The following is a 23,591-nucleotide window of genomic DNA, read 5'->3' on the forward strand; positions in this document are numbered from 1 at the left end:
AAAATAAAAAATAAAAAGTGCTGGGGATGTGGCTCTCTAGTAGAGCACCTCTGGGTTCAGTTCCCAATACTTCAAAGGAAAGAAAGAAAATGCACACACATACCCACTTGGAAATAAAATCCTTTAAAAATGTAATAATCAAATAGAATTTTCTAGAAAATGAACTGGAATGTTCAAAGGAGTAAACTCTACTTTGTAGTTCCTACCATAAGAGACTAGACGTGAATGATATTTCTGTTTCCCCACTCCTTCAAGAAGAGTAATGTTGTGGGTTGGGGGTGTAGCTCAGTTGGTAGAGTGCTTGCCTTGAAAGCACAAAGCCCTGGATTTGATCCCTAGCACTGCAAAAAAAAAAAAAAAAAAAAAAAAAAAAAAAGAATAGGAATGTTTACTTCTAATAGTGAGCAGTACTAAACATTTTAGAGGGAACAGTCTAATTCTGTCTTGATATTCAGCCTGGCCTCCCAGCTCTAGCCCCTACCCTAGCACATGGGTTGACCAGGTGGTGTGCCATGGCCAGGCCACCTGCCCTGTGGAGACAGGCAGGGGCTGACCAACTGCTCAGGAATCCAAATTAAACATCAAGATAACAAAGACAAATCAAGGAATCATACTGCTGCCTTTTAAAAAGGAAGTAACACCCTGTCCAAACCCCCCCTCCTAACTCTAGTGTGTGCTTAGGCTGTAAATGTCTTTCTTTTTTTTTTTTAAATCCAAAGTTCCAGAAACAAACCATAATTATTTTTCAGAAACAGGATAAGAATAGGGATCCTCATTCAGAATCCTTGCAAAATCAAATACTCCTGAAGATGAGAAGCACTCTCCTTCCCACCCCTGCCCCCTCTCAAACTGTTACTTCTTTCCCCAGGGAATATAATGTACCATCCAAACACCAAATGCCAGGATTTGATGCCATTCATCTGGGACACTGTCGACAATGTTTTAGGATAAGTACAACAAGTCTTTGAGTTTTCTAGTAGAAACAAAAGTATAACTGATATCTGAATTTTGTCCCTAAAGACAAGGAAGGAATCATTTAAAATGTCTCAAAAATCTATTTTCTATTCCATCTCTGCTGTCACAATGATGATAGTCGGGAATGGCTCTGGAGAGAACTTTCATCTTCAAAGTTATATTGACAGTATTTTTAAAGCGTAAGGCAATGGCCTCACCAGGAGATATGGAAACTGAAGCTGGGGTGGAGGTGCATGAGCTAGTCCCTGGTGGTGGCAGGTCATAGTGACATTCATAGGCTCCCCCTTTCTCAACTGAGAGTTCTGTACCACTCATTTGGAGACACAGAACATTTTAAGAAATTTGTTTTCAGCAGCTGGGCATGGTGGTGCATGCCTATAATCCATCCCAGCAACTTGGGAGACTGAGACAGGAAGATCACAAATTCAAGGCCAGTCTCAGCACTTTGTGAGACTCTCGGGAACATAGTAAGACCCTGTCTCAAAATGAAAATATTTTAAAAAGGGCTGGGGATGTAGCTTAGTGGTAAAGTGCCCGTGGATTCAATCCCCAGTACAAAAGAAAGAAATTTTAAAATTTGCAATCCAGCAAGAAAAGGCAACTGCCAAACCAGCAAGATATCACATTTATTTCTATTTTGAGAAAATAAAATTTATATTATTTACAAAAAGGAGCCTGGTAGGACAGCAGTAAGTGGCAATCATCTGTGCGGGAACAAAGGTAGGTTGATAATAAGAGGTTATGTGGATTTTAACCAGGTATTCATGCTTGAAAGATGGCAGGCTTAATAAGGTAGGAGAGAATGAGTAATTATAATAAAAATAGGTACGACAGTTTGCTCTTCCCAAACAGTGGTGAACCAGGAGACATTTTAACCAGAGCTGCAAATGCTGGCTTGCCCTCTATTTGGCATCACACATATGTCTCAGGAAAAAAACAAACTGAGCTGGGGCAAAGACTTTGAAGGGCTCAGCAGGCAGCAGAAGTGGGGGGTGCTCAATTTTAAAGTGGCAGGATGGAGCGGGCAGAGCAGCCCCGACACTAGGCACAGGTAGCTCATGACACAGGGAACTCTGGAGTCAGGGGTTTTTTGGAAATCAAGCAAATGATCCATCTTAAAGGATGGTTAGGACCTGGATCCTAAAGCAAGTGTCATTAGAGGTGTGCCTGGCCTGACAAGGCAGTACAAAGTCTCCTTCATCGAAGGGCATCTGACATAGGAGACTGAACTGCAGGGGGACCTGTATGGATGCACAACTGAGGTGATGATGTGCTTATCTTGTGTGAGCATGCTCTGCTCCAAGATGGGGTTCTTGGCTCAAGAAGTCCTGAAACCCACTGCCAGGAAATGGCAGGGCCAGGAGGGCACTTGTTTCAGACATCTGCAACATCTGGCTCTGAGCCAGGCCCAAGTGTAGGTGTAAGAGGATAAAGCAGTGAACAGGCTCCCTCCTGGAGCTCAGCTGCACGTGGTGAGACCAGGCATGATCAGATAAATACCTATGTGTCAGATGATGATAAGCACAAAGCAGAAATAAAGGCAGAGAAAGGAGGGTGGGAGAGCAGAAGGGGACAATTTTGAATAGTGTGAGTGAGGAAGGTCTTAATGAGATGGTGATGTTTGAGCAAAGAACTGAAGGTCGAGTGGAGGGCATTCAGGTTTCTAGAAGAGGAAGTTCTGGCAGAGGGCCTGAGGCAGCAAGCACAGCAGTGAAACTGGGGCCAAGGAAACAAGGTGGACAATGAATGCCAAATGGAGTCACAGAGAAATAATGGGACAGCCCACTGCACAGCCCTTGTCCTCCTCTAGCCTGTCTCATTAGAAAAGCCAGTGAGAGCCAAGGAAACCTAGGTCAATCACAGAAACTCCTCACACTCTTCTAATGACTCCCCGTTTCATACAGAGTAAAAGCCAAGGTTCTTGCAACATGCCAATAGGAAGAATCCAGTGGACAGAAATGACTGACAGGGTGCGGGGAGATGCTGAACTTCAAGGATCTTTGCAAGGACTATAGCTTTGAAACTCAGTTCATAAGGAAAAGTATTTCCCCAACACCAATCCTCATCAGGGAGGTTCTTTTGATCTAGGGAAAAAATAAATCAAAATCAAAATACAGAAATCTATTTTGTGTAAATTCGGTAACGTGTCAATTGCTAGATATTTTTATACGTAAGGGATATTTTTTCGTACCTTGCAAAATGATTCATCTTGACAATTAGCTGTGTTTCCTTCCAAGCCACACTGTTACAATAGTGCTTTCTGCAATAAGATAAAATGATTATTAAGTCATTCTTAAGATAATTTCAGAAGCAGGTATGTATGTTAAACATTATATGTAGACCTGTTTAATCTTTGTCATAAAAGATCTTGTCACTCTTCACTTGCCAAGGAGAATAACAGTCCCATGACTGGAAAGGGAGGCAAGGAAAAAGCAGCAAAGGAAATATCAAATCCTAAGGAACAAACCCTGAGGGACCTGCTGAGACATCAGGAGCTCACATGGTCTAAGTTATTGTTACAATGCCAAGAAAACACTGTAAAGTTTAGTTTAAAAACTATTCTTGGGCTGTGGTTGTGGCTCAGTGGTAGAGCGCATGCTTCAAATGTGTGAGGCACTGGGTTGGATCCTTGGCATTGCATATAAATAAATGAATAAAATAAAGGTCCAGCAAGAACTAAAAAAACATATTTAAAAAAACTATTCTTATAAATTTTGTTATTTCCTCATCTAAGTTCTTTTATATAGGGAGTAGAAATAACGTCCATTAACACCTAATTTACATAATCTGAATGGATAGAAGAGAACTTTTATTTCCCAGAAAACTTTATAACTGCCTCTTGTTTTCTGGTTTTCCCATCTGAATATGCTGGTCATGAGCTTGTCCGTGACTGGCCTCTGGAACATTTTTAGCTTGGACAGCTTTGTTCAGACCCACCCACCAGCAAAACTTTTGACATCGCAGTTGGAAAGGTCAAGTGTGAACACTTGTGTGACTGGCAACTGATGATGATGTCAAAATCCAAGGCTGAGCACACAAGGAATGGTAAGTAAGTTACAAGCCTCTGGGTTGAACTGATAAATTGTGCTTCCACTTTAAAAAAAAAAAAATACACAGTTTTTATCTTCAAAAAGGAGAATGATGTACAGAAGTAATTTTGTACTATGCCTTTAAGGCCAATTTCTACTGCATTGACAAGAATAATTTCTCTTAAACTAAATAAGCAATCAAAGGATCTTTAAATAGTAACTTAAATGTCATCTTTTTCGCAAGTGGGAAATTATCTTCATTATTCAAGTAAAATAAAACTTCATCCTGGGCTGGGGATGCAGCTCAGTGGTAAAGCACTTGCCAAGATGTACAAGGCCCTGGGTTTCAATCCCCAACATTGCAAAAGTCTTCCTGAAGTTCCGAGGTATTTTACCGAAGGCTCTTGCCCGTGGTAATTGGACAAGTCATGGTCTTTTTCACGTTGTCCAGACAGGACCCAAGCAGAGCCAGCCAAGATTTCACAGGTTTGCTACTGCCACCCTGTGGATAGACTGAGTATTGCAAACCCAAGTGGCTATTTTAAGAATCACAATAGCAGAGAGATTCTTTGTTGTTCTTTTTTACTTAAATATGACAGTACAAAGCAGAGCGATTCTTAAGCAATAAATAGATAGGTTAAGTATTAGAAATGAAAAGAAGGAAAGGAAGAAAAAAAGAAAGCATTTGCTTTTCCAAGATTTGGTTTCATGAAAGCTTTTATTATTCACCATATTCCACAATGATTACATTTTTTATTCACAACTTCTAAATTTATTGCAATTTCTTTTCTTATAGTTGTACATTCCATAGAATGACTGGATTTAAAAGTGATAGTGCCCACCTACACTCTGACATACAGCACTGCTTAGGCAAATATGGCTGAGTTAAGGAATCTATAGGAACAAAAGTTTGTACCAACGACACACTGCATTTTACATGCCATGTAAACTGTTAATAGCCATCCTTCTTTCCTTCCTTTCTAACTTAGGGGCACTTAACCACTGAACCACATCCCCAGCCCTTTTTTGTATTTAATTTAGATACAGGGTCTCACTGAGCTGCTAAGAGCCTCATTAAGTTGCTGAAGCTGGCTTGAGCTCATGATCCTCCTGCTCAGCCTCCTGGGATTAAAGGTGTGCAACACCTTGCCAGGCAACATCCATTATTTCTTTTTATCTTCCTGACATGCAAAGCAGTGAAAACAGATGGGAAAATGCTATGTTCATGGTGAGAATGAGACTGGAAACCAGGTCTCCTGGCTTCTGGTTCAGCCTTCCTACTACATGTTGAAGAACTTGGGCAATTTATTGGTCAAACTTTTGGAGTCCTCAATGTAAGAGAAATAAATAGAAATGGCAGGGTAACACTCCTGAGGGAGATTCTGGGTGATCAGAGCACAGCAAGGGTTCTCAAGTGAAAGCATGGCACCAGAGTCACCTGAAGACCACTGGACCTCATACCCAGGTCTGGGGCAAAGTCCAAGAATCTGCATTTTCTAACAAGTTACCCAGTGATGTTGGTGCTCCTGCTCCTGGTCTGGGTCTGGCTTGAGGAACCACTGGACTAGAGGACGAAGGCATGGGTGTCCCATACACTGACTCACGTCAGCGTGGCTGACTCCTCAGACCAAGAAAAGATGCAAGTCAGAAATGACACCTTTATTTCCCCAGGTGCCTCTCCAATAGAATTCATAGAATTTAGGCAGATTGTAAAGTGTTTCTACCATATTTAGTGGAAATGAGCAGTAAAGAAAGTATTTAAACACAGTGGAGGGGAAAACTTGATCCAGGTCAGTTAACAGACTCAGTGCTTGTCTTAGCCATGACAGGAGCACCACTGAAGAACCAGGATGAACAGAGGACATAACATGTGGGTATGGTGGATACAACCTCTTCATCCAGTCCCATCACCTTGTGCTCCTACCTGCCAGCACTCAGGAACGAAAAATGGGGAAGGAGAGGCCCAGGATGCAGCCAGTGGAGAACAACTCAATAAATAACTGGAAACCAGAATGGTGAGATTGTCCTGTGACACATTTTCCAGTCTTGATATGCAAGCAGTTTAGATTTTAGTTGCCATATAGGCTGGAAGACAAAACCTATGGGTTGGACTGGGATCTCTGCACATACAGACACCTAGAAACCTTAAGGAACTATTCCCTCCTTGAAAGAATGGACGGAGCAAACAACTGTCAAAGTAATTATCTGACCTAGAAACTACATACCTCGTCTTGGGCTTTGAGTAGGGGAAAAAAGCATCCCCCCAACTGTCATAAACAAATGCTTTTCTTAATACAGATTCAGGGTTCAAATTCACACAATACACATGACCCAGGTATCCTCAAGATAAGAAAGGAGCACAAAGTGGCCTCTCTTTTTTTAATTTATTTTTTTTGTAAACAAATGGGATACATGTTGTTTCTGGTTGTACATGAAGTAAAGGCATACCATTTATGTAATCATACATTTACATAGGGTAATGGTGTTTGATTCATTATGTTATTTTTTTCCTTCCCCCCACCCCTCCCACCCTTCTTTTCCCTCTATACAGTCCCTCCTTCCTCAATTCTTGCCCCCCTCCCACCCCCCATTATGTGTCATCATCCGCTTATCAGCGAGATCATTTGTCCTTTGGTTTTTTGAGATTGGCTTATTTCACTTAGCATGATATTCTCCAATTTCATCCATTTGCCTGCAAATGCCATAATTATTTTATTCTTTATGGCTGAGTAATATTCCATTGTATATATATTCCACAGTTTCTTTATCCATTCATCAGTTGAAGGACATCTAGGTTGGTTCCACAATCTGGCTATTGTGAATTGAGCAGCTATGAACATTGATGTGGCTGCATCACTGTAGTATGCTGATTTTAAGTCCTTTGGGTATAGGCCAAGGAGTGGGGATAGCTGGGTCAAATGGTGGTTCCATTCCAAGCTTTCTGAGGAATCTCCACACTGCTTTCCAGAGTGGCTGCAGTAATTTGTAACCCCACCAGCATTATATGAGTGTACCTTTTCCCCCACATCCTCACCAATACCTATTGTTGCCTATATTCTTGATGATCACCATTCTAATTGGGGTGAGATGGAATCTTAGGATAGTTTTGATTTGCATTTCTCTTATTACTAGAGATATTGAACATTTTTTCATATATCTGTTGATTGCTTGTAGATCTCCTTCTGTCAAGTGTCTGTTCATATCCTTAGCCCATTTGTTGACTGGATTATTTGTATTCTTGGTGTAGAGTTTTTTGAGTTCTTTATAGATTCTGGAAATTAGTGCTCTATCTGAAGTATGAGTGGCAAAGATTTTCTCCCACTCTGTAGGCTCTCTCTTCACATTGCTGACAGTTTCCTTTGCTGAGAGAAAGCTTTTTAGTTTGAATCGATCCCAGTTATTGATTCTTGCTTTTATTTCTTGTGCTATGGGACAAAATGGTCTTGTGAGATGTTAATAGTCAAGCCAGTCCACATCTTCTTCAACCCAGGTCACTCAGGAGCCCCACAATTAGTGTCCAGGTAAACATAATTTCACAATTCAAAAGTTTAACACACACATACACACACACGGAAAAAAAGCCATCATGCAAGAGAAACAACAGAATACAGCAAAATCAGACACACCCATCGAAGTCAGATGACTGCAGTATTAGTGTGAATTATCAAATAAATACACTGAAGACAACTGAAGAACTACTCAGTGGAATCTAAAACAGATAAAAGAATAAGTTGTTGGCAAATAAAATCAGATGCAGAGATTTCTGTAGCATGGGAGTAAGAGCAAAAAAAGGTGTTTAAAATGTACCAGAGAGATGACAAAAATGAAAAAAACATGGAAGACAGACATGATGTTCTCTATTATATTTCAAATAGGGATTTCACAAGGAAAAAACACAGAAAATGATAAAGGAATAAAGGCTGAGAATTTTATCAGTGAAATGCAGAAAGTCAAAAATTTAAGATAACCGAAAACAAAACAAACACTACACCTACATATCATAAGATCTGAATTCTAAATATTTTAAGAAAAAAAAAAAAAAACACTTTAGAAGCAACTAGAAGGAAAAGAGATTATCTATAAAGATATGGTGATTTGCACAAGGCCCTGGGTTCAATCCCCAGCACCCCCAAAAAAAAAAAAAAAAATAGATATGGTGATTTGAACAACAGATTTTTCAAAAGCAAACATAAAAGCAAGAAGGGCTGAGAGAAAGTACCTGTTGATACAGCATGGCTTGTTCACTTCCCATATAAACCTCCTGCAAATAGAGGGTACTGCCTCTAATAAAACCAACTTGGTCAGTTTGAAATAATAAGCCACCACCTGTAGGATGGATAATATACAATGCTGACTTCCAGTACTAATACTGACCCCAGTTAAATGAAAGAGGGATCTGTAAAATTATAGATATAGAAGTTATAACCCGTGATGAAACTGGCCTGCCAGATGTTTAAAACCAAAAATTTGGAGACCAAAGACAAGGAAGTAAAAGGGCCAAGGAAAAGCAGTCAACATTTTGGCCCTTGCCCTCTAAGGTCAGCCAGGATCCAGAGAATGACAGGACCCCTCTCTGGGCCCTGCAACTCTGGTAAGTCACCCAATCTGCCCATCAGGGAGATTGAGAGGACCCTCTATAGAGAATAGGAAGACAATCAGTGCACATTCTGCAAAGAGGAGAGCCACTGGAGAGGGAAATGACCCTGATACTTCCAAGAGAAGCCAGGTATGGTCAGCAAGACCCTGACCCATCCTGGCAGATGGCACCACTGGTAGAGGAAAATCAAAGGAGCCAAGAGGCTTCACATACATCCCCAAGAGTGATTCTGAGGACTCTCAGCTGACTCTGAAGAGTAGATAGGAACAAGATCAGTTTTGACCATCTTGGTTTTGACCAACACCTGGCAGGAAAGAATAGCCTAAGCACAGTCCTACATGGACACTTAAAAGGAAAACCAGTGTTTTTGTCTTTTGTTTTTAATGTAACTTAAGATGTCTACTTGTCAGCCCCACCAAAAGTAAGTAAAGCTGAAGGCTGTAAGTCTCCCTGGGGAATGACGCCATATCCGGAGCTTAGGGTTGGTCTCTGCTGCTGGCACACTGGGCACTCAGCAGTGGCGACAGCCAGATCGGCCTTGGTGAGTGGAAGTCCATGCTGCTGAGCTCAGGCATAACCGCCATCCCTGCCACTGTGACAACTTTGTTCATGAGCCCATTGGGCAATGACAGGGGTGGCTGGGGAAAGAGGTTGACTGATATCTGCAGATTGGGTCGTCCTATTCCTCCTCCGCTGAGGTCACTTTTTGGTGGACGTTTACATGAGACACAAATAGATTCATATCCTTTGCCTAATCAGAGAGCTCTATCCATATGCCTCTTCCCCAGATGTCTTTGTCAACAATTTTCTAATTATATTCTTCCTAGGTTCCTGACCAGCCAGCCAAACCATTGGCTATGACCCCTGAATCAGTACATAATCATACATCTGGCCATTTTTCCTTCCAGGCAAAATGCACAATCAGATGCACTGCCCAAAGTTCTGCCCATTGTGAAGATTTCCCTTCACCACTGTCCTTCAGCGTTGTTCCAGAAAGGGGCAGCAGTGCTGCAGCTGTCCACTTCCAGGTGGTATCGTGCAGAACCGTCTGTAAACCAGGCCCTAATCTTCTCTTCCTTCATTAATTGATCATAAGGCACACCCCGTGAAGCCATAGGTTCATGCTGAGGGGCAGAAGGCACTGCAGAAGGAGTAGGAACCATGGGCACTTGGGTCACTTCTTCATGTAACCTACTTGTGCCTTTTGGTCCTGCCACCCCCAATCATGTATGTACCACTTCCACTTGATGATAGTGCTGCTGTGTACGTCCGACTCCATGGCTTGGTGGGTCAGACAACATCCAGATCATGATGGGAAGCTCAAGTCGCAGAGCAACATGGTGCCCCGCGGTGAAGCATTCAGTTTCCACTAAGGCCCAGTAGCAGGCTGTTTCTCAAAGGCAGAGTACTTGTCTGAAGATGATACTAGGGCCTTGCTCCAAAATCCCAATGGCCTCCTTTGTGACTCACTTATGGGGACCTGCCAAAGGCTCCAGTGTCCCTATCTGCCACTGACACCTCGAATCCCATTGGGTCTGCCAGGTCATATGGCCCATGTGGCAGAGCAGCCTACACAGCAGCCTGGACCTGTGGCAGAGTCTTCTCCTGTTCCAGATCCCATTCAGAACAAGAAACTTTTCTAGACACTAGGTGGGCTGAAGTAACACAACCAAGTGAAAAATGTCCTGCCTCCAAAATCCAAATAGGCCCACGAGGTGTTGTGCTTCTTTCTTATTTGCAGGAGGGGCCAGATGCAAAAACTTATCCTTTACCTAAGAAGGGATATCTCAGCAGGCCACACACCACTGGACTCCTAGAAACTTTACTGAAGTTGAAGGCCCTTGAATTTTAGTGGGATTTATTTGCCATCCTCTGATATGCAGATGCTCCGCTACCAATTCAGAGTGGTTGCTATGTCTTGCTCAGTTGGTCCAATAACATATAATATCACTGATACAATGGATCAGTGTAATACATTATGGAAGAGGAAGGTGATCAAGATCTCTGTGAACTAAGCTGCGACACAGTGCTGGAGAGTTGACATACCCCTCGGGAAGGGCAGTGAAGGCATATTGCTGGCCTTGCCGCTGAAAGCAAATTGCTTCTGGTGGTCCTTATGTAAAGGGAAAAAGCATTTGCCAAATCAATAGCTGCAAACCAGGTACCAGGAAATGTATTAATCTGTTCAAGTCAAGAAACCACACCTAGTATAGCAGCTGCAATTGGAGTCACCACCTGATTAAGCTTACAATAACCAACCATTTCAAGACCCATCGTCTGTCTTGCAGAAGCACTCTGGACAAAGAGAGTTAAATGGGGATGTTGTGTGAATCACCACAGCTGCATCCTTCAAGTCCCTGATGGTGGCACTAATCTCTGCAATCCCTCCTGGGATAGAGTATTGCTTTTGATTTGCTATTTTCCCAGGTATAGGCAACTCCAGTGTGGTGGTAAAACCAGACCTGGTTGTGAAATTACAAATGAAATTACAAAACCATTACGGTAAGAGATCTGTGTCTGCGGAAGGGGTCAGTTCCACTTCTCTCTCTCTGCGTTTCTCCAGTAAACCTAATTCACCATGGGTCCCTACCTTTTGGATTGTCAATAATTGCCCTAAGAGTCTGACTACTCACTCCTGAAATGTAAAAAATGACTGTGAGAGGAGCTGTTCTTATCTGTTTCTGAGAACATGCTTTGTTGGAGACCCTGAACAAGGACTTCAGTCGCAAAGATTAGGAATTATTTTTAAAAAGAGCAAAAGTCCCAATGATAGGATGGGTCTAAGAGGACATCAAATAACCTATAAATATTGTGAGAAACTGTGCATCAGGGCTCTGAATTTGGAGTTTTTGTTTTCCTCTTGGCCTGCCAGTGTAAAGTTGGAGTTCTTCTCTCTGAGTGCTGCTTGCTATTTCTTGACCAGTCTGTCTCCTGCAACACCAGAGGCTTCCATTTAGCCTTTTCCATCATAATAGCCTTCACGCCACATGTTAGAGAACCAACGTGGGAGTTTTCCCAAGTGCTAAATAAACTATCCTGATTAAACATTCCAGAACTCGGGAAATAACCACAGGATGAGTTTGGGGGCCCACTGCATCCACTGTGAATCAGACCTTGGCCAAAACTCCATAGATCACCTGACCTCCATAAGCACCTATTTTTACAGAAGGGCCACAGTGACATCAATGTCAAGTCAGAGTCTGTGTCTAATAGTCCCTGAAAGGTCTGACCATTGCCTTTTCTCCAATGCACAGCTGCCCTGGTAAAAGACCTTAGGTCCCTTTGGGGAAGGATGAGAGAAAGATTAACAGGAAAGATTTTTTGTACTATATGAGAGTCCTTCCTCCAGGGCACCTGGCTTTCCCTTCATTCAAGGGGTTCTGGATCTGTAAATTGACTCAAATCTGGGAAGTGTTTGAGAAGCCATGATTCTCAACTGTTATGATCTTGGGCAGACTTTTGTACATTTGCTCTGGGATTATTCTGCTTTTAAGAATTTGGTGAGTTTCCCATCTATTTGGCTTCTAGAAACACCCAAACATTCTGTCTATTTCTTACCCCTTGCTGTCTATTATGGTAACTATGACCACCCTGTCTTTGGTGATTGAGGGCTGCCACTTGGCCCCTTCCTCCCCGAGATTCAATCATTCCCATTGCATTTAAGTCTCCCAATTGATGGACCGCAGCTCCCACAGTAAGGTCTGGCATGCAGAGCTCTTCAGGGATATTGGTGCTCCCCTCACAAATTTGTTCCTTATACTTTGGTAAAAGGCACATCTTCTGGACACTCCCAGTATGGAGGTCCTATGTGACAGATCCACGCCAGCATTCCAATCTCTCTGAGCCTCTGAATTCCTTCATCAACAGTAAGCCAAGGGATGTCAGGTATTTCCAGCTCATTAACAGCAGGTCATCTTTGGATCTATACTTCAGCTAATCATCCAAACTATTGGTAGCTTTTTTAACACTGCAAGCTATTACATTAAATCTAGCATCTCTGCTTAATGGGCCAATATCAGTAAGTTCAGCCTGATCTAATTTTATGTTCCTTCCAGCATTATCCCACACCCTTATGAATTATCCCCAGACCTTTTATGAATCAGAAAACAGAAGAAGTTCCTTCAGAGTGTAATATCCCTCCTCCTCCCCTCCTTGTGGGTCACACTCTGTACCTCACCTCTAGAGGCCTGCTTAGATTTGGATCTAGTTATAGGCCTGGAGGTAAAAGTGGGTGGTGAGGGTGGGTCCTGAGGAGTATCAACATTTTCATGCTGAGCAACTAAACCTCAGATGATTGTTACTGTTTCTATAGACAAAGCAGGATTGTTCCCTCCAGCAGGGTGGAGAAGCCAATGCCACAGAGGGTGGGGATAAGGATACCTCAGTCATGTCTAAGGGTGAGGACTCAACAACTTGTGGCAAAATAAACTCATCAGAATATGAGAATTCTGGGCAGGGGTTGTGGCTCAGCAGCAGAGTGTTGGCCTAGCACACCTAGCACGTGTGAGGCACTGGGTTCAATCCTCAGCACCACATATAAATAAATAAGATAAAGGTACTGTCACCACCTACACCTAAAAAGAATTTATAAAAAAATATGGGCGTTCAATGTCCCCAGCCCTTTTAGACTCCTCTTATACTTGTGGCCATCCCAATTTACAGGATCCTATTCTTTTCCAAGCAGTACCCTCACTCTAACTGCAGACACCTTTAGAGAGTGAGAGTTAAAATTTTCGTCTTAATTCAGCCAACTGTAGGATGAGAGTTTGTGTTTGGTTTTCAGCAACCTCCGTCCTGGAACTGTAAGAAAGAAGATTCTCCTTAAGAGCACACTTAGCGCTCTTCAGATCAGTTATGCACATCTGCAGCTGAGAAACCGAATTTCTTGAGCTCATCATTCTCCTTTGTTACTTTGTCCAGTAAAGCCAGAAGCAACCAACCAATATCATCATATTTCTTAGTTTTCCAGAACTGTTCAAAGGTATCATTTATAGAGTCACTAAACTTGCTTTTTACAAGTGGCAAATTGGGAGCATCAAATGCATTTACCTCACAAATCTCTTTAGACAGTTCACACTATGGATTATCAGTGGTCTCCATCATACCAGTGTGATGGCAAAACCAGACCTGGTTGTGAAATGAAATTGCAAAAATGTTATGGTAAGAGTCCAATGCCTGGGGAAGGGGTCAGTTCCCCTCCCCTCTCTTAGCCTTTCTCCAGGAATCCTAATTCACCATGGGTCCCTACCTTTTACATTGTCAATAACTACCCTAAGAGCCTGACAACTCCTCCTCAAATATAATAGATGTCTGTGAAAAGAGCTGTTTCTTCTTATCTGCTCTCTGAGCATGCTTTATGTTAGAGACCCTGCACAGGCCTTCAGCCATTTAGATTAGGAAATTAAAAAAAAAAAAAGAGAGAGAGAGAGAGAGAAAAAGCCCCAATGATAGGATGGGTCTAATATGATGTCAAATAACCTATAAATATTGTGAGAAACTATGGATCAGGGCTCAGAATTCTTGAGTACTAATCTTGTCTGGGCCCGCCGGCATAAAATAAAGTTTGTTTTCTCCTACTTTCTGAGTGCCATCTTGTCATTTCCACAACACCAGAAGGAGAGACTTTAGCAACTCCAGCCTTAACCAATTTAGACAGCCAACTCCAGAAACTACAAAACATCATGACAGAAGTGTGTAGCAGGGGGAAGTGCCCTAGATGATGATCAGAAAGCAGAGAAAGACATCTCCACTAGCCAGATACAAATATATACCCCAAAGCCACACCCCACCTGCCTTCAGTTATCACTCAATTAATCTCAGCAGGTGATCAATTCACTGCGTAAAGGCTCTTGTAACCCAATCATTTCTTCTCTGAATCTTCTTGCATTGTCTCACACATGAGCTTTTGGGGGACACCTCACATTCAAACCATAACAAGTGTCAAGAGAGAGAAAAAGGGCAGGGGAAGGAGAGGAAGAGATGGGAAAGGGGAAGTGCCGGGTCATCTGGTAGAGCTCAAACAAAGAAAATAAGGCAAATATGAAAGCAGCACAAAGGAATCATATGATACTGTAAATACAGTGAAAAGGGTTCAGGAATTATAAAAGTGAGCAACAAGAATGGGAATACAGAATTGTAGAGAAAATGACAGGTGAGGAAGACAGGTGACCAACCTCCAGCATACGTATAATGGGACATTTCTTATAAGAAGGAGGAAAACAAAATGTGTGCTAGACACACCTGCGGGGACTCCTCCTATCAACCTTTCCTTGAGTGTAGGTGGAAACTGCTTTGCTTCTAGCCAATGAATATGGTAAAGGTGGAGGGATTTCACATGTGCAGTTAAAAGTCTCAAGTCAGTTAATTTGGTTAATCAAAAGAGATTATCCCAAGTAGACCTGGTTAAAAGCCAGGCCTGACTAACATTCCTCCAAGCCAAAGATCTGCATTCCAATTCTATGTCATATGCAGCCCAGTCTCCTCCAGACTGTTCACAGTGTCTGAGGCCCATCTCCAGAACACTCATCTGCAACTGGGAAAGGCTCCATACCTGGTGAACCAACAGCTCCTCATTTCCTTCTCCCCAAGAGTTCTTGGTCATTGCCATTCTGTTTTCCATTTCCAGATGGATAGGGGGTTGGTGCTAATGCAAAAACATACAATATCTCTCCTTTTATGACAAGTATCCTTCATTTAGCTTGGTGTGATGGTGCATGTCTGTAACCCTAGCTCCTCGGGAGACTGAGGCAGGAGGATTGTAACTTTGAGACCAGCCTTAAAAATTTTTAAAAATAAAAAATTAAATTACAAAAACAAAAAGGTCTGGTTATATAACTCAGCAGTAGAGTGCTTTGAGTTCAATTCCCAGTACCACCTAAAATAGAATAAATTAAAATAAAACAAGGGGCTGGGGTTGTGGCTCAGTGGTAGAGCGCTTGCCTAGCACATGTGAGGTACTGGGTTCGATCCTCAGCACTGCATAAAAATAAGACAAAGACATGATGTCCATCTACAACTACAAAAATATTTTTTTAAAAGGCATACCATAAAATAAAATAATTTCCTAGAAAAATGTACTTTACCAAAATTTCAGGTAAAAGAGAAAACCAAACCAAGCCAAGAATTACAGAGGAAATACTCACCAAACAATATTCCCTTTCAGTCTCCACTTTCAAAACAGGCCCAGATAGATTCTACAGGAATTCTTCCTAACCTCAAAGGAGCAAATAATCCTGATGTTATTTAATGTGTCCCAGAATACAGTAAAAGAAGAAATTGTTATCTTATGAAATGGTAAAATTCTGATAACGAAACCTGACAGAAGTGGGAGCTCCAGGACTTCAGGTGGGACCTGGGTCCTCCTTTCCTCTGCCTCACTGTCCTTAGCATATGTCTTAATCTTCAGGTCACCTCATGGTAGAAGATAGTTGCGTAACTCCAGTTACCCTGCCTACAAAAGTGGAAGGGTATCTGCGGGCTCCACCAGCTTTCCACAAAGCCCTGCCCAATGACCTCTATTTAAATTGCTTTGGTCCACTCGGGACCCATGACCACCTCTAGTTACAGGGAGGGTTGGGCCAGGTAAACCACCATCTTGAACAAAATCATGCTTTGCCAAATGTAATACAGGAGGCCCAATTAAATTTGAATTTCACATAAACAAGTATGTTAGAACATACTAAAAAATTATCACTTAATTTGAAATTCAAATTTAACTGGGAATTTGGCTGTCCTAGTTTTCTGGTTTTGTTTGGTTAAACCTGACAACCTTAGCCAGAAGTGACCAAGTAAAAATAATTCTGACTCTATCATTGCTTCCGTTTTTGTTTTTGTTTTTTTTAATATTTTCATAGTTGTCAATGGACTTTATTTTATTAATTTATATGCAGTGCTGAGAATTGAACCCAGTGCCTCATGCATGCCAGGCAACTTCTCTACCACTAAGTCATAACTCTAGCCCCTGCTTCCTTATTTTTAAAAAAATATCTTTGTCACCCAATATGTATCCCTAGGCATTACTGCCCATTAAAAAACTTAATCTTTTTTGTGTCTTCTAATCTATAGATTTCCATTTCTTCTATTTTCTTTAAACCAATACAAGAGACAAAATGGTTTCAAAAGAATGAAGCAGAGGAACTACTTGTTTCCAACATAAAGACATTTTTCAAATAAACAAGATAGTGTGAGGATAGTTTTAGATATGGAAAGAATAGAAAGTACATCAATAGAGATATACATATGTATTCCTTGTTTTTTTTTTTACCGAAATTTGATAGATGACATTGTTTCATTGGAGTAAGAATGAAATATACTATAAAAGGTGCTTGGACAACTGATAAACCGACTATATATATACATAGTAGATGTTATTTATATATGCATATATATGTATATATGTGTACATATATGTATATATATGTATTTTAATATATATATATAATGTATATTTAGTTTTAGATGGACACAATACCTTTATTTTATTTATTTATATGTGTTGCCGAGAATCAAATCCAGTGCTTTACGCGTGCTAGGCAAGCGCCCTATCACTGAGCCACAACACCAGCTTCTTCTCATAAACCTTTAATGCCTTAACTCTGAGTCTAAGATCAGTTATGAAACCTGCTGTGGCTAGGGGATGCTACCCCACATGACATACAGGCTCTCACACAATGGGGCTTGTTCCCTTCTGCAATCTGCTGACATCATATGAAGAAATCCAGGTAGCTGGATGATGAGGGATGCATGGCAAATGGGACAGATGCCCAGGAGGACAACCCCCGAGTTCCTCAACCTCTAGCAGAAGAGCAATCTGGTCACTGCCCACAGACCCAAAAGTGAGCCAGCTGAGCCCAGCCTCACAGGTAAGTTAAATAAAAGGGAGCTGTTTCAAGTCACTAAGTTTTGGGGTAGTTAGTTACCCTGCAAACCTAATTGATACACATATTATACAAAGGGGGGGCCGTAAACTAGATTCCTCCCATAATTATAAATAAATTTCATGTAGACTATAGACTTAAATATGAAAAATAAAAACATTTTGATACAGAAAAAGATTTCATAATCCTAGGTGAAAGGTTTTCTTAAGATACAAAGAATTTAAAACATAAAGGAAATTGTCACATGTAGCTACAAAAAATGCATCTCAAAAGTAACTGTAAACAAAATTTTAGAAGAATTAGTACTCTGAATATGTAAATAACATCCATAAAACAATAAGAAATGATTTAATAAACAAATGGGCAAAAAATAGAGATAATTCACAGATGAAGAAGACTGCATACTGGAAATGAGAAGCCATTTCACATCCATCAGAGTGGCAAAACTCTTTAAAGTTCCCAACTGAGGCCACACAGAAAAGAGAGTTCTCATGCACAGACTGTGGGAGTGATACTGAAAGCTTGGTCCTTATCCCAAGTGCTGATCAAATAACTAGGACAAGGTTTTGAGAGAAATGAAAGAGAAGCACAGAAGACTCGGGTCTCAAATCCTGTGATTCTAAATGCCAAGGGGGAACACAAGGCTTTTAAAATAGGAGCACCAGGGCTGGGATCCAAATATTATCCATAGACATAATTAATTAACGTCCAGCTGGTGTCCTTGAGAGAGCCCTTGCTCCAATTCCCATATTTGGTTCCTTTATTCTTGTGATCAGTGAAAGACATGATAGACTAGCCTGGGACAGGAAAATGTTTGTCCTGTTTCCCCCACTGCTAGGGAGGAGGAGTAGGGAAGAAGGGGGAAAAAATGCCAGTTTTAAAATATGTGGCCTGAGGCTAAGCAGCAAGGTTTATACTCAAAGCATACAAAGGACCCCAGTACAGAAGTATAAATTTGGAGACAAATTGGACATTTTCTGGTAAAACTAATAATGAGCTTCCACCCAGATATATCTATGGAGAAATTCTCACACACATGTGCAAAACAAGGAAACATGCAAGGATGTACAGCGTGCACTGGTTACAAACCAAAAAGTTTAAGAGGATTTAAATATCTGCTACGGTTTCAGCATGTTCCCCATAATGCATGTGTTGGAACCTAAATTCCTCACTGCAGCAGTGCGGGAGGTGGGGCCCAGTAAGGAGTGTCTGCTCGTGGGAGTAGAGACCCCATAAATGGATTCATCCTTTTCTCTCATGAGAGGGTTCACTATCTCAGGAGTTCTGGCTTCTTTTTTCCTCACATATCTGCTTGTTCTGTCATAAAACCCTCACCAGAAGCCAAGCAGATGCCAGCACCATACTCCTAAGACTTCCTAGCTTCAAAAACCATGAAGCAAAATAATCCTCTTTCCTTTATAAACTGTCCAGATTCAAGTATTCAGTTACAGCAACAGAAGATGGATTAGGATAATATTCATCATCTTAAATATGAATAATACAGGAATTATAAACATCAAATTCAAGACAGTGGTTAACCTGCTGGGCATGGTGGCACACAACTGTAATCAGCCTAAGAGGCTGAGACAGGAGGATCGCATGTTTGAGACCAGCCTCAGCAACTTATTGAGGTCCCAAGGACTTAGTGCAATCTTGTCTCAAAATAAAAAATTTAAAAAGGGCTGGGAATGCAGTGTCTGGGTTCAATCCCCAGTAAAGCCCCCCTATCACCACCAAAAAAAAAAAAAAAAAGATAGCTATTAATGCCATGGGTTAGAGAAGGAGATGCAATGGGGGAGAGACACACCAGAAGCTTATTGTATTTGTAATGCTGTTTCTTTTCTTTTCCTTTTCTTTTCTTTCTTTCTTTTTTTTTTTTTTTTTTTTTTTTTTTTGCGGTGCTGGGGATTGAACCCAGGGCGCTTTACCAACTGAGCTATCTCCCCAGCCCCTGTAATGCTGTGTTTCTTAAGTTAGGTGCTAAGTGTATGGATGCATTAATCTCTGTTCCTTTCATTTGTCTAAAAGATGTCATAAATGTTAAATGTATGAAACAACAAATCACAGCTAAGCTCCAAAAAGGAACTCAAAGGTTATGATGAAAAGACAAGTTTATGGGTATAAGTGCTTGATCATGAAGATGTCCTTCACCTGGCATTGTACCCTTTCACCTCCATCCCCTGGGAATCACTCAGGGTCTGCCCTAGGGAGGAGTCTTTGTTTTGCTGACAGAGAATGGATGAAAAGCAAAACAACACAATAAGGTGCACCTTTTTTCCTTCAGTACTGGGGATTGAACCCACGGCCTCACCCATGCTAGGCAAGTGCTCTGCCACTGTACACCCCCAGTTCTTTTTAATTTTACTTTGATACAGGGTCTGGCTAAGTTGCCCGGGCTGGCCTTGAACTTGTGATCCTACTGCCTCCGCATCCCCAGTAGCTGAGATTACAGGTGTGCGCCACCACACCCAGCAAAAAGGTACAACTTAAAAAGCTGAAGGGGGCTGGGGCGATAGCTCAGTTGGTAGAGTGCTTGCCTTGCAAGCACAAGGCCCTGGGTTCAAATCCCCAGTACTGCCCCCAAAAAAAAAAGCTGAAGGAAGAGGCCATAATGAACGCGAATGGCTGAACAGAAGAAACAAATGAAAACAGCAAACGTTTCAACACTGGTGTACTGGTACCATGTTTCATATATGACATCTGTCTCCCCTCCCTGAGGGTCACTCTTGAGTGTGGAGTTCTAGCCCAAAGAGAGAGCATGTTTTTTTTTTTTTTTTATGACACTAGGGATTGAACCCATGGGTGCTTAACCACTGAGCCACATCCCCAGTCTGTTTTTTTTTTTTTTTTTTTTTTTTAGTATTTTTTAGTTCTCAATGGATTTTTATTTTATTTATTTATTTATTTATATGGGGGTACTGAGACTCAAACCCAGCTCCTCACACATGCAAGGCAAGTGCTCTACCACTTTGCAACAACCCCAGCACCTCCCCCAGCCCATTTTTATTTTTATTTTTTAATTTTGAGACAGTCTCACATAGTTGCTGAGGGCTTGCTAAATTGCTGAGTCTAGCCTTGAACTTGGGATCCTCCTGCCTCAGCCTCCTGAGCCACTGGGATTATAGGTGTGTACCACCACGCCTATCTATATAATGATTTCTAAGCCATTTGATAAGAATCTCATGTCTTCACAACATAACATACAGTTGCTGACATTTCCTGGTGCATTTCACATAAAATAAATGGCCTTGTCAGTGACATTTACTGCTGATGTCAAACTATGCCAAATGTATGGCCAAAGGTGCAGCTCAATGGTAGAGCACTTGCCTAGCATGTGTAAAGCCCTGCTTCCCTCCCTGGCACCTAAAGTGGGGATAAAAATCAAAACCATGCTAAATTTGCTTAAAAAACAAAAATACTTAATGGATGAAGCAAAGATAAACAGGGAAACAACATTCCTTCCGTCTTATTCCCATAATGCTCCCAGCTCCAGTCCTTGGTCTCACTGGTATTAAAATGCAGAGCAAAGGTTAAGGGCTTGCCAGTGCAGGCTAGGAGCAGAAATCCAACCTCTCTCTAGGTCAGAGGGCACCTGGGAAAAACTCTCAGTGCCTGTCAACCGGTAAAAGGCACTGGGAGTTTTTATTATCCAGTTATTGTCCACTGTCACTGAAGCTCCTTTATAAAGTTGCTTTTCACAGGTTTTGCTTCAAGTCTATCCCTGAGCTTTCATACTTTGCAGTCCATAAATTTAATGAGAAGAAAAGTCAGTTAAAACTGTTTTACTCAAGGAACCATTTTATTGCATTATTTTATGTCCTGCTGTGTCTGTTGATATATTTCCTACATCACATTTCCTACTGAATAGTTTCAAGTGTCACATTTTTTTAAAATATTTTTTTTAATTGTAGGTAGACACCTTTATTTTTATTTATTTATTTTTATGTGGTCTGAGGATTGAACCCAGTGCCTCACACATACTAGGCAAGTGCTCCAACACTGAGCTACAACAACTAGCCCCTCAAGTGCTACTCTTAAAAAGTGTGCCTCACAGATTTTTTTTTGTTGCTGGCTTTTTGTTTTCAAGATAGTCAATTTCAATTTTTTTATATTTCAGCCAATTTCATTTTCAGTCATTTTATAATGTTATTACAAATGACCCTAATTCATTTCTTCATTTGATAACCATACACTTGACTTCAAAATAATTTTTTTTTTTAAATTTTTGGTACTAGGGATTGAACCCAGGGGAACTTAAGCACTGAGCCACATCCCCAGCCCTTTTGATTATTTAATTTTGAGACAGGGTTTTACTAAGTTGCTGAGTGCCTCACTAAAGTTGTGGAGGTTGGCCTCAAACTTGTAATTCTCCTGCCTCAGGCTCCTGAGTCACTGAGATTACAGGCATGCGCTACCAAGCCTGGCACAGTTCACATCTTGATAAAAGAATGTTTGTCTGTAAGGACATTTCCCACAGGTTTGGCTAGTGTTATGCTTTAAAATAATCACAAGGATTCTTAGTGTTCTTGTGAGTTTACTGAAATTAAGATGTACTATCATAATTTGGTGGTCTATGCAGTTAAGCTACAGTCTTCTGATAGTATATTTTCTTTAGACACTGTATTTACTACTCTTACTAAATTACTTGTTGCCTAGATGTTGTCTCCACCCAGATGGAAGAGAGGTGCCAAACAGCTCCTTTCCATGATCTCAAATCTATAACCCCCAAATAATTAGCATGCAGGTTCTGAAGACTGGCTCTGCTTTTTGGAGAGGATGTTATCAATAATTTAGTCTTTGTAATATAAAGTCGATACTCCGCCTCCCAACCACCTGTCAATCTGCGCTCTGCCCGCCTCTGTTACAGGAATTTCCAGCTTATGCTGCCGCCATTTTCCTGCTTCCCAGATAAGTCCTAACATGCTAGATAGCTATTGGTTCATCAGTCAGCTTGCAAGTATTCTCCTCCGCTATTGGTTCCTTCCAGCCCGCGAGGTTCCAGTATCTGGGAGAAGTCACAAGCCATCTCTCTCTTTTTTCCTTTCTTTTCACCCTGAGCTGACGTGTTAAGTCGTCCGCATAATAAAGTCTCTTGCGTGAGACCTCGTGTCTGGTGCATTTTTCTGGGAGCTATTGGCAAGCTGAGCAAGCAGGCGGCAGTTCAGCGGGATCGCAATGCGGCGGCTATCACTGCGGGTCCCAAGCTGCTTTACAGTCTTTTCTTTAAAAAAAGAAAAAAGTTAGGTTTATTCCCTCTTTAAAAAATAAGTATATTTAAAAAAAATAAGACCAATAAATAAATAAACAAATCAATAAAAACAAATAAAACATCCCAGTCTACTGCCAAAAAAAAGTAATAAAGAACATGGTTAATGCTTATGAAGTCCACACAAAGGGCCTTGGATAAATTCCAGATCCTGGGGTCTTTTAACTACAATTGGATTGAAAAGGAGTTGGTCTTGTTGATACTGCCGTTTAACCGGTGATGAGTTCGCTCCTTCTAATGTTGAAGATTGAACACTAGAGAAGCATGCCAAGGCAAGCATATTAAGCAGGTTTTATTTAAAGGTAATAATACAGACTTCTCCCGGGAAAGAAGAAGGGGGCCATGGCTGATGTTCTAAAGTCCCAAGAAGTGAGCACACCCTACATCTTTTATAGGTTAACGCCTCTTTTGTTCTCCAGTTCTCTCCCCCCTTATCTCTCCTTCCTGCCTATGGACTAGGCCTGGTTTTACATTAAGTGAAAAACCATGGGCAGGGGGAGGGCCAAGGTGATTCAGGCAGGTAAGGGTCAGGGGGCATTAATTAGCAGCTCCATGCTTGCAGTCCTTGATAAAGGCAGGTAAATTTGGTAATCAATGGGCTCCAGAGATCCTTGACATTCCATTCTTCCAGGGACAGTCTCCAACTTCCAGAGGTAGATGGCTTCATGGCTTCATTTCCTTGATTTGACGGGATTCCCTATTTCTACACTAACTGCCTGTCCTTAATTCTGGCTTCACTGTTAATCTCTGGGGGCAGGACTCACCACTCCTCCTGAATAATCAGAGGCCAGTGAATAGTGGAAGGCTGTACCCTAAACTAAAGGGGTAAAGGTGAAAGCAAGAACTAT

The 23,591-nt window shown here is 41.4% G+C and overlaps 1 protein-coding gene across 4 annotated transcripts in view; it reads right to left on the bottom strand.

Moving 5' to 3' along the window:
- LOC306647283 (biotinidase-like) overlaps nucleotides 1-23,591 on the bottom strand; it is a 35,653-nt gene that overhangs the window by 8,937 nt on the left and 3,125 nt on the right. For 3 of the 4 annotated variants that reach the window (XR_013760064.1, XR_013760065.1, XM_079116515.1), the window contains exon 2: nucleotides 3,167-3,235. Coding sequence is in view for 1 of the 4 variants with exons in the window: in XM_079116515.1 (XP_078972641.1) it covers nucleotides 3,167-3,183 (17 nt within the window). In the remaining 3 variants the exon portion in view is untranslated. Of the gene's footprint in view, nucleotides 1-1,582; nucleotides 3,060-3,166; nucleotides 3,236-23,591 lie in introns of those variants that run through there. The other variant, XR_013760066.1, reaches the window with a different exon arrangement.

This window comes from Sciurus vulgaris (genome assembly GCF_902686455.1).
Source record: "Sciurus vulgaris genome assembly, chromosome: 16".
Classification (NCBI taxonomy): domain Eukaryota; kingdom Metazoa; phylum Chordata; class Mammalia; order Rodentia; family Sciuridae; genus Sciurus; species Sciurus vulgaris.